This window comes from Passer montanus, unplaced genomic scaffold, assembly GCF_014805655.1.
Source record: "Passer montanus isolate IOZ18808 unplaced genomic scaffold, ASM1480565v1 scaffold10, whole genome shotgun sequence".
NCBI lineage: Eukaryota > Metazoa > Chordata > Aves > Passeriformes > Passeridae > Passer > Passer montanus.
The window spans coordinates 24,790,962-24,804,729 of record NW_024356505.1 but is presented as its reverse complement, the minus strand read 5'-3'; the positions used below and the strand labels follow the sequence as shown (position 1 = coordinate 24,804,729).

Genomic DNA, 13,768 nt, shown 5'->3' with positions numbered 1-13,768 from the left:
GCAGCTCCTGCTGACCCCCACGTGCACATCTGGCTCAACACCCAGAGCCATCAGTCACCACCCCTGAGCCCCAGGGAGGGCTGGCCTGAGCACACTTTATCTGTAGCTTGGTTCAGCAGCCGCAGGTGAGAAGCAGGCACATGAGGGTTCAGGAATCTCTGCTGTGACCTGTGCAGTACCAGCCTACAGCAGAAGCTTACAGTCCACTGGCTGGGTGTGCCAGGGACCTGTGGGACAAGGAGCAGAAAAACATCCAGGGAGGATGTTTGCACCTGGCTTACGACACCTACTTCAGTTAAAATACTTCTTTCACACTACTCTTAATAAAGAAGTTAGTTAGTTTTACACAAAGTTCCACTGGCACTGCTGCTCTTTACGTGGTAATTTAACCATACAGAAAAAAACACTACAAAAACATCTCACCAAGGGAGCAGGCTCATGTGAAAGCAGCAGGTGAAAGAGCAGGCAGAAGAGCTGTGGTTGTCCTTCAGAACCTCAAAATGCTGTCTCAGTATTGCATCCATTCCTTGGAGACAATTTATCTCTTTTCCTTATTATGTGAAGAAAGCCAGGATACTAAAGTATTTACAGCTGGGTCTATAAATGTAGGCTGTGCTAATATCCCTGCACTCTTTTTTTTCTACTCAAACCCAATAAGCAAAAGGAGAAATGCTACTTAGTAAACATATTTAATCACTCCAATCATGGTATGAATGGGAGATAATCGATGCCTTCTAATTAGAAATGGTATTGTCTCTGGGACCTTTGATTCCAGGTTATGTGAGACCCCACTGGAAGAAAGAATTCCAGCCCCCAACAATTTAGCCCAACAGTAAAAGGGATAATCTGTTCAGGGAAATAACCAATATAACAGCAGGCACTAGTACATACACTTCAATTGAAGACAAAATCATCATGAATAAACACCAGAAAAAAACTACAGGTCACAAAGAGTATAAAGGAAGCTGCTTTACATCCCAGTGCTACACACCCAAGAAAAAACAGCAGCAGTGAATGAAGAAAAAGAATATCTGTAACCTGATTTGAGCAGGTCCAGTAATGCAGAACTCACCTGCAGCTAAGCAACAACCAGATTTGCAACTGTACTTTGGGATCAACAACTCATTCTTTTTCCAGCTAGACCTCTGTGCCAGCTCTCATGTGATCCCAGCAACTATGACACAATATTAGTGATCTAAATGGTAACATGCAATAAAAATATTATAAAACATAAGGGCAAATGAGAAGAAATCAGTGAAAAAAACATTACCACACACAACAGCTAACAGTACTATCCTGTGTTGCTATAGCTTTGTGTGCTGCTCAGCACCATGACATTCTGGCAGTTGAGAGAAAATAGAAAGACTGTCCATGAGGGAACAAGCTGACATAACATAAGGATGCACATCAAGGAGATGGGCACTTCTGGCCTGTCAAAAATGCTACTGCAGCTTCAGCAGACATACCTCAACTAGCTTTGCAGCTGCCCGCTAGCAGCATGGGGTCATTCTGAGGCTGTGAAACCTGTCTGAGAGTGAATAAATACTCAAATAACTAGTCTTGGCACACTGCACTGGATAATTACATCTGACAATCTTTTTCATGCCCTCAGCCTCACAGAGCTATGTAGGCATTATCCCAGCCTGCTACACATTTCAAAGCTGTGGTCCCCAAACCATGCATGGAGGCACTGCATTACATTTAAGACATTGCATTATTACTCACAGTCACAAGCCATCATCACTACTACAGCACACATCAAAAAAAGAAAAATGTGACAGCTTATATCATTGCCTCAGACCCAGAAAAGGGACATCTAGTACCAAAATTTCAGTGGTTCACCATCTTAAGAAATATTTTAACAACATTTAAAACTAGAAGCATATATATTTCAAATTTTTACAAACTCCTAAAAGGATGCTAGCAGTGGAGCATTGGGTGGAGTGCAAACAAAGCAGGGTTGAGGGGAATTAAGATTTCTTATTATTAACACAACCACGGACTTCTCATATGCCATGGTCTCATTTTGACAGTAATTTTTTTTTATTTTGAATCATCATCCTTCAACAACTAAAAAGCTTTTAGACTGTAGAAATGATGGTTTTTAAATTATTAGTGCCAAACACAATTAATGTCATTATTTTTTTGGCTTGTCAATGCTGAAGATTCATGGTTTTGTGAAAATAGGAAACTCAGCAAAATACCAATGGACTTAGATTTGGATGCTATTAGCATACCCTACCTGGACACAACACAGGTCCTCTCTCTTTATCCTAGATTTAGCATATGTTATGGTCTGTGAGGAGAGCACTGAGGAAATTCTCAATGCCTTCCTTCAGTTTTTATTTCCCCTGTATCAAACCAACCAAACAAAACCAAAAACAATAACACAAAAAATTCCCAGCCTTTTTGCAGTTTTATTGCTAAGCAATTCTAATCAAGATCATTGCATCTCAAGCTTTGAGCTTAACAGCTTCATTTCAGATCTGTTTGCTTCAGGAGTAGATGCTGGCCTGCAGGTAGCCTCATCAGCTTCCTCTTAATTTTCTGTCCCTGGATGACTCCGAACACGCGCCCATGGCCCCACCTTCCTTACAGTAAGTCACATGCCAAAGTGAGTCAGCAAAATATGCTTAACCATTTTCCACAGAAGCAATGCTTGTATTAAATAAATAAATATATAAATAAAGGTAGCCAGAATGTGCATTTCCTTATGAGCTTTTTTGCTTTTATTTTCCCTGTTTGGATAGGTATAAAAGACACATTCAGGCTTCATGTCACACAAGCACTTAGATGCTATAAAAATACAAATTTAAAAATCTTAAAATTGTCCTAACAATTTGGTATTGTCTGCTCTATCACTGTATTTTATCTTCTGTTTAAGGTGTTTTCCCTAGCTGCAATAAAGGAAAATGGATGTCATTTAACTCTTTTCATTAACTGCGTGACATGGTTCAATAGTTTTTTATCTACCCTTAATTCACTATCATCTTTCCTCCACCACTGCATTATTCATGTGTGTCACCGTCTTCTAATTCCTGTGACAAATACATTTGTAATGATTTTATTTAGGATCAACACTTCCTCTCACAATGAAAAAAGGCAAAAGTTAAAGCAGCTTTGTCACTTGCCTCTGCCTGGAAGTCAGTCAGGACACAGGCAAGGCAGCCGTGGGGAGCAGGCAGCAAACCTGCAGCCAGTGTCAAACACATCTGGGGCTGACAGCAGCCAGGAGGCACCACCAGCAGCTACTGCTTCATTAATTTTACTGTGATTCAGGGAGGTGAAGGACTGAACCATCAATAAAGGCAAAAAACCACACCCTGTCATATTTTACATCTACCGAGTTAGGCTTAATTTAAACACATTTTTTACCACTTATTTCAAACAAAAGCACAAATTTTGCATAATATTTTGTTTAATAATATTAATTTAAATATTATACTAGGCTAAATATTACACTGTTACAGCCTCTACATAAAATTATTGCAATACATTACATCCTGGAATGCCTTTTAATATTTGACTAGAGAAACAAGAATGTTTATCTAATTCCAGCCTTAATCTGTTTTAAAGGAAAAAGTATTCAAATAACTAATTTTGTGTTTTCTATGACTGGAATAACCATTGTTACAACAGGTTGGTTTTGGCAGTGCCTTTACTACTTTCACTGTTCACAAGTTGTCTTACAGTTTCAGACGGTGTCAGACCTAGAGACTATATATCATGCCAGCTGGAGTGGGAACATTGGTTTTATGTATAGAAATACAGCTTTTAGAAGTCAAGGTCTGCTAGCAGATTCTCTACAAACTACAATGGCAGCTGTGCTAGAGGTCATGAATATTACATAAGGGCTGTCCATGTATTCAAGCCAGCATCAGTAAGCCAAATTCCCATAGCAACACTCGCATAGATTTACTCATTGCTAAGGGATGCATCAGTTCAGCAGTAAGCACTGCACTGCTACCCTGATTAATCTGCAAGATACTATAACTTCAACTCTTCTTTTCAAGATTGTGCATTTACTGATAAAATTTAAAACTTCACCTGAATTTCAGGGCAGCCCTTATAATCTTTCCCAGGAGCAAAAAAACCCTCAAAATAGCAAAATCCACCCCTGATAAAATTGAAACTCCTGACTACAATCAGCAATCTCTGATATACAAGGCTGAAGGGAAGAAGTGAGCTGCTTCTGTTGAGTTTCTGCTACACTGATCCCAGAACAGCAAGATGCAACTTCAAAGAGATGTTCAGCATCTCCTACACTTGGCACATTCCAGCAGCTCATTAAAAAGCTGCTGTAGGAGCTCTTATTAAATATCAGTTAACAATTATATTTTCAAAAAGCATTTTTGGCTTCCCTATTCAGGCTTTCTGGCCTGATGAAGATGTCTGCTTGTGCTTTATAGTACTGTATTATTTACAGAGCTGGTCCTCACCACACGATCAGCTACAGAGCAAAGTGATCTGGACTCACAGATTTCTGAAGAGCCCTTGTAAAACAGGTGGCATAAACAGGCAGAGGTGAAGCTGGCAGTGGAGAATTAAATGGAATAGGAGATGGAAAGGAGATAAAGAATTTAAAAAACTAGGCAAAATGGAGGAGGGGACTCGGAGAAAGTGAGAGAAAAATGTAAATCCGGTAGGTAGATCTAAGGGGGGATCTCAATGGTGTATTTAAATATATTAGAACAAAAATCAGATTTTGGAAAACAGTTAATACATTTAAATCTTGCAGCTAACATAACAAAAAAAGAAAAATTTGAATGAAGTGATAAATTAATGATAATAAATAAACTGAGCACAATTTTTACAGATGAAGTATTATTTAAAGATGTAGCACAGATGAAAGAGAAACAAGCCCACCAGTTTCACTGCTAAAACCTTCACAGTCCTAAATACATCTCATGGAAAATATATAAACACACAGCAAAAACCTAAAGCTCATTTAGTGGTTTTTCTTACTAAACTGTCACTATCTGCCAGGAGTATGGAGAGAACAGAAATCTGAAGAAGACCTACAGCAAATGACTCATGGGGTCACTTAACACACAAACTGTAAAGAAAGCCAGTGAAGCCTTTAGGAAAAAAACACACTTGTAACAGGTTCTCCTTATTTACATACGATTTTTAGGGACTGATTCTTCATTCAAGGGAGATGAACAGGATGTTCAACTGAGGGCTGATTTTTAACACTGTAAAAGCATTAAGTGCCCTGGCAATCCATGAGCAAACTTTCAGAAACATCTTCAGTAAGAATTCATAGCAATGACCCTGTACACGGCAACAAATGTTTGTATTTAATAAAAGAAGAAATGCACACATTTAAATAAGAATGTTCTGAAATACATAAGTTAATCAAGTGCCTGTTACAGAAAACTGATTCTAAGTGATTTTTCATGGAACATATATTTTCAACTGCTGTCTGGAAGGTTTAAAAGAGCTCCAATCTATATATTAATACATTAAAAACAGTTTATCACTAATGGATGACATGACAAAGAATCATAGAATGGTTTGAGTTAGAATGGATCTTAAAAATCATCTAGTTTCAACCCCTGCTTTAAAGCCAAGCATTTTATGAGTTTGTAACATGAAACAATACCTTACCTTTGCTTTTTCCAGCTGTGCCTGGGCCTGTCGCTCTGCCTCTCTCCGCACTGCTTCCCTATCTTCTTCCAGAGATACATCTGAATCAGATGGACGGCTGGTGTAGGAGTCCGCCGAACCCTGCAAAACAAAAGGAAAAATAATGTCACAAGTTCCTTTGATATTAAACAAAAAAAAAAAAGTAGAAGTGCTTATACACCTTGCCTTTTCTCTTACTTCTGTATCACTGAACAGAGACTTACTGACCAAAAGGGAAATTCACTTACAAGAAATTCTATCTACATAAACATTTTCTTCTGGAAACTTTCAAAAAGTGCAGGTGTCTTCTCCAGTGCTTTAGTTCCTGCCCTATCTCTGCGCTCTTATTTGTGTGCTTTTCAGCAAGCAGAGCCAGTTTCTCTGGAGACTTACAGCACTGGTGCAGTGCAGGGCTGAAGGACACACAGCAGCTTCAAGGATGGCTCCATAAAAATTAGAACTCTAAACAGTGACAGAAATAGCAAGCAAACAGACTTTCTATAATCAAAATACAAATTTAGTATCAATAATTACCATTACACAATATCACTGCTAAGAGATTGAATCTCTGCTATGCATTTTTATTTTAGGGCAGTGTCTTTACCTGACACACTTTCCCCATCAGAACAGCAAATGGCTCATATCCATCTCTGCCCCTCAGCAAGACATGCAAATGACCACAAATCAACTTCCAACTAATAAAATCCGTCTGGACTCAACACATGTCCCTGTATCACCACAATGGAAGCAGCCACAATGCCAGAACAGCTCTATAAATAATGACAGCTCTGCTTTCCCTCTGCATCTCCCTGCATACAAAATAGAGTTCTGGTAATTCAATCAGAATGAAAACAACTGTCCTCTCCTCACCACCTTTTTCCTCTCCCTACTTGCAATATATACAATATAAGGTGATAAGGAAAATGCAGGGCTTACACAGATATCAGAATTCTTCAGACGTCCTCCTTTGGCTCTTTTCAGAAGCCTGATCCAGGTGGCCTTCATTAGCCAGACAGCTCAGTTACTGTCCGCAGCTGCAGCGCCCGGCACTGATCTCATAAAACATGTGCACACTGAGCACTGCAGAATCACAGCTCCTTTCCTATCCATGCTCTGCCGTGAGAGCCTTCCTTCTCTTCCCTCTGCCTTTCAAGCTTCCAGCCTCACTGTTTCCAAGTATTCTACTGGAATTAAATTCTCAAATTTTCTCATGCCAGTAGGAAAAAATGGAAAAAAAAAAAAATTTCAAAAAAACTCCCGAAAATCCACACCACCTCCAAAAATCTCAACTTCAATGATAAAAACATGAAATAAAACCAGCTTCGGAAATATTGTGAGAGATGCTTCAGCTGATCATAAACTGAGATCAATCACAGAAAAATACCTAGGGCTCTTTCCTTTCTGTTTTGGGGGGCGGATTTGGCTGTTAAAAATAGTGCTTGTAAAAGAACCTTTTAAAATCCTGTGCAAAATGTATTCAGTGACATTTGCAAGTGCAAAGTTCATTTCATCTCTTCCTAGATTGGCTGGGGGTGGGGTAACAGGCTGTTCATACCACTGGGCATGCTCCATATGTGCAGCCTTTTACGCAGATGCTCACATCACACCGGGCTGTTAGCCTATGCCAAATTGCCATTTTACATCTCAAGGGTAAACAGCTGGAAAACGCGAGGTCCCTGTGAAACTGGAAGAGCTGGTACAGTGTTTCATTCCCGTCATGGATGTCTGCTGCCAGCCACGTTTCCCTTGGATGCTTGCTTCTGCCACGGAGTGCTGCCCTCCGCTGCAAAGCACTGAGCTCCACTCACATTTCCCTTACAGAAACCAAAAATACGCCTGTTGAGTGGGAATTTAACCCCCTGCTTACTGCCTGTATTTTTTCTGACATTAGCAGAGGAAAGGAGCAAAGAATAACCACAATATACCATGTAACATATAAATATTAGATCCTCATATGACAAAAGCCAAACAAAACCTTAAATTTCACTGTTCTGCTTTTCAGAATCATCCTCTACCCTGTAAGAAACTGACATGGGAGTGACACGCTAAGGCAGGTTTTTCTGGAGTGTTTACAATTTATTGTCAGACATGCAACAATCTAGGTGAAAAGAATCTGACTGTAGTGACCACCTTTGATATAAATTCAGATTTACAAGAAAAACAGCAAATAAAGACTACAGCTGAGAACAGTGGCGATGCACATGCAGCAGTATGTCAGCATATCCCAGGAATGATCGAATCCTGCCATGATTTGTGTCTGTGTAACAATGAAATTGCCCATCACAATTGGTGATGCAGCAGCCTACATTTCACCATTATTAGAGCAAACAACAGTTGTCACTAAACTCACAGTTCTAAATAAAGCTAGTTTTTAACTTTACAAATGTTTTACTTTTTTCTTTCCTGAAGCCCGTAATAGTTACAGCTGTAACAATGAAATTGCCCATCACAAGTGATGCAGCAGCCTACATTTCACCATTATTAGAGCAAACAACAGTTGTCATTAAACTTACAGTTCTAAATAAAGCTAGTTTTTAACTTTACAAATGTTTTACTTTTTTCTTTCCTGAAGCCCATAATAGTTATAGAATTTAATAAGCTGTCTTTGAACCAGCATAAAGAAAATTATTCTCTAAGGAATATTTTGCTTTTTAGGAGTTCAGATACATCTGCTAAGTTATGGTGATTGTTCAAAACTAAAATGTCTCCTGAGCTAGAGAAATAGGAGTGGAAATCAAAATAAAACACACTCAAAGTCTGCATTTTTTAAAATATCTTGTCTGTTAAGAAAATATACAGAGGCCCTGTAACCTCCCCAAAGCCTGTCAAATTTTGCTGTTCTTTAAAATTCCTCTTTGCAACAACTTCTGACACAGCTGCCAAAGGAAATAGTGGGAAAAGATGATCACCAACAAGCAGACAGAATTTTAGTGCAGAGTTTAAATCCCGTTATAATTGACACACCATTGTCCTCTGGACAAAACCACTGATGCTATCACAGCACTAATGAAAGGTGGGACTGTGATGAGCTCCCCCAGAGTCCCAGCCCCCAGGACACTCTGTGATCCCTGGACACTCAATCCTCCTTGGAAAGGGCACACGTAAACCCTTCCCCACCAGCCCTGCAGCTCCTTGGTGCCACTCTGCTGCCATGAGGAATGGAGCCATAAACCAGCCCTGAAGCAGCACCACCTGTAAGTAAGAGGCAAACAAACAAAGCAGCCATTAAGCCTGGCAGGAATCAAAGGACAGTGTGGGTGTTTGCTTCCTACAGCACTTCTATGGTGAGCACACAATATTTGACACTGACCAAGAAGCACAGCATCACTTTTACTGTCCCTCATTCTGCTGTGCACAAGGGATGCTACCTAACCAGTCCTCACCCTTAAAAAAAAATCATGAAGCACAGTAACATAATTCATATCTCCCCAAAGGGCCAAAATGCCTTTTGGGTCAGGCTAGAATTGCTAAAATTTGAATTTCATCTTCCCGACCACAGAGATCATTTACTGTGCTTGTCATGTCTTGTGTTGGCCACAGTCCCAACACACATCCAAAAAATCAGAGTGATCCCATCTATTTTAATTATATTGACAAATTGCATGAATCAACCGCAGCATTACATTTATTTTCCCCATGGTACAGACATGGTCATGTAAATTTTCTGCACAAAGGGAAAGCTGGAAGCTTTTCTGCTTTCTGAATATGGAAAAAACTCACAGCCAGATAACAGAGGAAAAGGAAGAGCATACAATTACATTTAATTAATTGTGTAAATTTCTGAATATTTTTATATGAGCTAAGAATGCATTCAGTTGCATTAAAATGAAAAAAAAAATTAAAACTATGATGAAACTATAATAGAAACACCTTGACTAGTCAAGAAAAAATCATGACAAGTGGATGTGCACCTTCCATTCATGACAACCAAGGAAACTACATTTCCTCCCTGGGAAGGAGGAAATGATGCCGAAGGTTTTTTTTGGTTACTCTGGAGTACAGTAAAAATCTTTTCCCAAGAGCTTCTGAAATTCAGTCTTTGTGAAATTCTTCATGTCTCCATCTCCTTCCTTTGCCATATGGAAGAGCTGCAGTAGTATCTGTATGTAATATATGATACTGCAGCCCCCAATTCCTCATCTTTCATGGGAAACTGTCTAATAAAAGTGAGATAATTCATGTTAATAATTACTCCATCTATTTATTCTTCTTTTTATTTTATTCCTTACTTTGCAGATTTACAGTCCCAGTTTGTTTGACAAATAAATTTCTGTTTTAATAACATGCTTGAAAAATACTTCCCAATTATCTTACCACTTATTAGAGTAGCTTCTATGAGCAATTCTTATAGTGCAAATTCATACTTTTCACACTGCTAGTGGTCATATGTGATCATATTTGAGTTCCTTTTCTACAAGACCATAAATGTCTGATGTTTTTAGTATTGCAGAAGTGTGTCATCTTTAGGAGACCGGGTCCCTCAAGTAAAAGGGGCTTTTAATATTATTTATTAAATAATATTAACTGTTTACTTGGAGGTAGAAACTATTTAGGTAAATTTGGTAGTGCCTCTAGATCTTTTATTTTCCTTGTTAGTTTTCTGTATCCTTGCTTAACTTTCATCAGCACAGCTAGAGCTTAAGTACAGATTTTGACTGAGAAATTCTCACTGGGTTAATACAGCCATCACTGCTCTCACCAATTCAATTGTGGCCTTTATGTAGTGTTTTGCATTTAAAGAATAAAAACAATCTGAGTACCATGACTAACTTCCACAGGGTAATCCAGTTAAGAATTACATATCATTAGAGCAGATCATTTTCCAGATTACTGAAAATTCAGAAGTAATTATCTTCTTAGGAAGATCAACCAAGTTCCTTCAAGACTTTTCACATTATTATTTATTAAATGAAGGCAGGAAGCAGTAAGCAAACATGCATTGAGATTTTACTAGGAATAAGGAAATATATGTGACTGCACACATATACAAACCCTTTAATTTATAGCAGTGGGGTCTTCTCTAAGATATATTTTTCATCTTTTCATTCACTTGATGCTAATGAGACTTTTAAATCCAAAAGCAGAAATTACTTTATATCTTCATTTGATTTATACTTTGAATATGGAAAGCTCAGGCCTCACTGTGCCAGTAAGAGGAACAAATCACTTCAGTATTCAGAATTTATAAAGACATAATGTTAACTGCTTATATTCTTATCCTGTGGCAGCAGTAAGAACGACATCACACGTCCCACTAGGACATGATTTTAGATATTGAGTGTATTACGTCCTTGTGATGTGCAACTCCTGCTTGTTTATTATGAACTAAAGTAAAAAAAAAGCGTTATTTCCATAAAATGTTAATTTATCTTAAAATATTTAAAGTTGATTCAGAACAAAGGCAAAATGTGAAATGTCAAAGTTTAGTATGAAGTGAATCTGCTGACATTGGCACATCATAATATGCCAGGGAATACAGATTGTTGTTTCACCCTAATGAACTTCTAAAATTTCTATTTCACTAAAATGATCAACCTGAAAAACATAGAGTCAGAAGCCAGAAGCTCTCCCACAAAGGCACCATGAGTAGAGGGGACCTCAGTTTGGCAGAGGGACCACAGGTGGTGAACATCAAAATTTCTTATCTATGAAGTTTTCTCCAGATGTCTAAACAATGTCATTTATTTATGTTGAAGAAAACACAAAAGGCTGCTCTGAGAATGCTATATAATACTATAGGGATGTTAATTACTTGAGTGTAGAGTTTATAGAAAGCCCAAATTTAATTAAATTAATTTTTGCAGTATATTTGAAGTGTATGACAAACTGTAGAAATACCTTTTAGCAAAGGAAAAATGAGAGTCCATGTTTTCTTTAAAGCACTATCAAACAGGAATAGTTAATTTCTTTAATAAGGGTCATGGATGCCTCACACCCTGGCAAAGTCTAGTCCTGATGTCCTCCCTGGTTCTTGGCATGCACCCTGCAATGCAGTGCCACAAAATTTACATGTAAATAGACAATTACTATCCAAGGAGTGCTGCCAGCTCCTACCATAGGCATTGAAATACTCAATGTTTGCATGTAAAAACCAAACCAAATGTTGATTACAATGTTTTTGTTGTTCTCTAGAGCTTATGTGGCATTGCTGTGGCATCTACAGCCAGGGGAAATGTTCAAATCACAGGACTGAAATTTCAGAACAGCTGGGAGCTTTAGGGTGGTAGTATGATTAAAAGGGAGATTATATAGGAAATCAGTCTTTTCTTTACCCTTAACATGACTTTGGCAAGCTTGATGGCAGCATCCAGCTACCCATTAACATGTTTACAAGGCACTAATCCAATCAACACCTGCCTGAAAGCAGAGTTTTTTAAAACAGCTCTTAGATTTGCAGAAGAGGAGATTTTGGCATTCAGGAACCACGTAAACAGCTGTACCAAGTACTTTATCAGGAAAAATCAAAACAACTAAACCAAAATAACCCCACACACATTTGTACTCACATTTCATGATATTGGCCTAAATGTTTGCTTCTAAGTTGTTTCACTATGAAAAAGTAGAATGGGTAGGTATTATGAGAGGAATGATGGTCTTTTCATGGAGATTCCTCAGAAAATCTTCAAAAATATGCAAAAAGGCAGCTGCAGAGATCAGACTAGTTATCAAACAAATAGAACCCTCATAGTCAGAGCTAAACTTTTCCCAAATCTTTGGGATGCTCTGGTGTGTTAATTTACCTGTTTTCCAAACAACATCTAACATATAAGACTCATTGAGACCATATTGTGCTTGGCATTGCACAGTCACAAAGTGAATGATGAACACTGCCTAAATGAGCTTGCAATCTAAAGGCTGAGAGAATATGAGCAGAAAAAAAACCCAAAGGAGTAACAAAGGGATCAAGGTAACAATGGAATAGAAAATAAAGCATTTTTAAATACTCAATATCAGCATTATGACTCATCCCTTGCATAACTGCAGTGCGTTGTTCTTTAAGTTTCATATATGTATTATGGCAGAGATTAGTTCTGTGAAAGCCTCTGAAGGAGGATAATCTGGTAGCTCTGTGTATTCTGTCAGAGAGATTCTCACATTTATGAAAAAGGAGAAAGGGATTTTGAGGAAGAAGGCAAGGACAGAAATAGAAGGCGGTCTCCAAATTAATTTTAAAAAAAGCTTTATCAATAATATAATTACATCATTGAGAACTTTAGAAAATGAAACAAAAACATCCCCCAAATTAAAGGAAAATAAATGGAATTCAACATTTTGAGAGAATTGATTTGCTCTAGAGAATGGCACTAAACTATTAATGATTTTGAGCTATAGAGGAAAGTCAGAGCGGTGACAGAACTAAGATGTTGCCAGTGGAATGACTTGGAGACAGGTGTCAAAGGAAGGAAAATACATCAAGGAAATAATTGCAAGCAGCATGAACCTAAATCATCTCTCTTTTGTCTCAGACTGTAAGTACACACATAGATATTAACACAGATTGATTGGTAACTTTTGAAAACACTGGTAACTTGATTGTATGTTTAAGACAATAGGTGAAGGTAAATCAGACTTATTAGTAAAAACAAGCTGACCTGTGGAGCTGTTTACCAGGGCAGAAGGGGCTTAAAAATTAATGGTTTTAAGGAAAATGGAAATATAACTTTTGACTGTATTTATTAATAAGAAGAAAATATCATGAAGAAAGTATTTTAAATTGCAGAAGGACAACTCAGAAAAAAAAAAGAATTTAGAATATAAAATGCTATGTAGTTGATATAAGTAGTTGATATAAGTAGTTGATATAAGAGTACAGACAGAAAGACAAAGATTGGGTCCATCATGAAATTAAAAGTGGACAGTAAAAAAGAGGAAAATGGAAAACACATCTGGGATGTCAACAAAAAAACAGAAAGCTAGAAAAGGAAAGAATTTGCAGGAAAGCATGGCAACCATCATCCCAATTTGTCTCAGCTCAGTAAAAAGTGCCAATTTAGATTCTGTGTTCCAGATCGTCAGTATATTTTTATCTGGGATTTTGGTTCAAGTCATTAAGATTTTCTGCATACTTAAAAATAGCTTCCTTGAAAATTCAACATGAAATTCTGTTACCAGTGGAGAATTCTGAAGGAAAAAAAGACTA

At 37.8% G+C, this 13,768-nt stretch overlaps 1 protein-coding gene across 11 annotated transcripts in view; it reads right to left on the bottom strand.

Annotated features, from left to right (window-relative positions):
• CACNB2 (calcium voltage-gated channel auxiliary subunit beta 2) overlaps positions 1-13,768 on the bottom strand; it is a 248,057-nt gene that overhangs the window by 79,313 nt on the left and 154,976 nt on the right. For 8 of the 11 annotated variants that reach the window (XM_039706174.1, XM_039706165.1, XM_039706071.1 and 5 more), the window contains one exon: positions 5,611-5,730. In XM_039706174.1, the coding sequence (XP_039562108.1) occupies positions 5,611-5,730 (120 nt within the window). Of the gene's footprint in view, positions 1-5,610; positions 5,731-6,232; positions 6,356-6,564; positions 7,150-13,768 lie in introns of those variants that run through there. The other 3 variants (XM_039706110.1, XM_039706121.1, XM_039706155.1) reach the window with 2 other exon arrangements.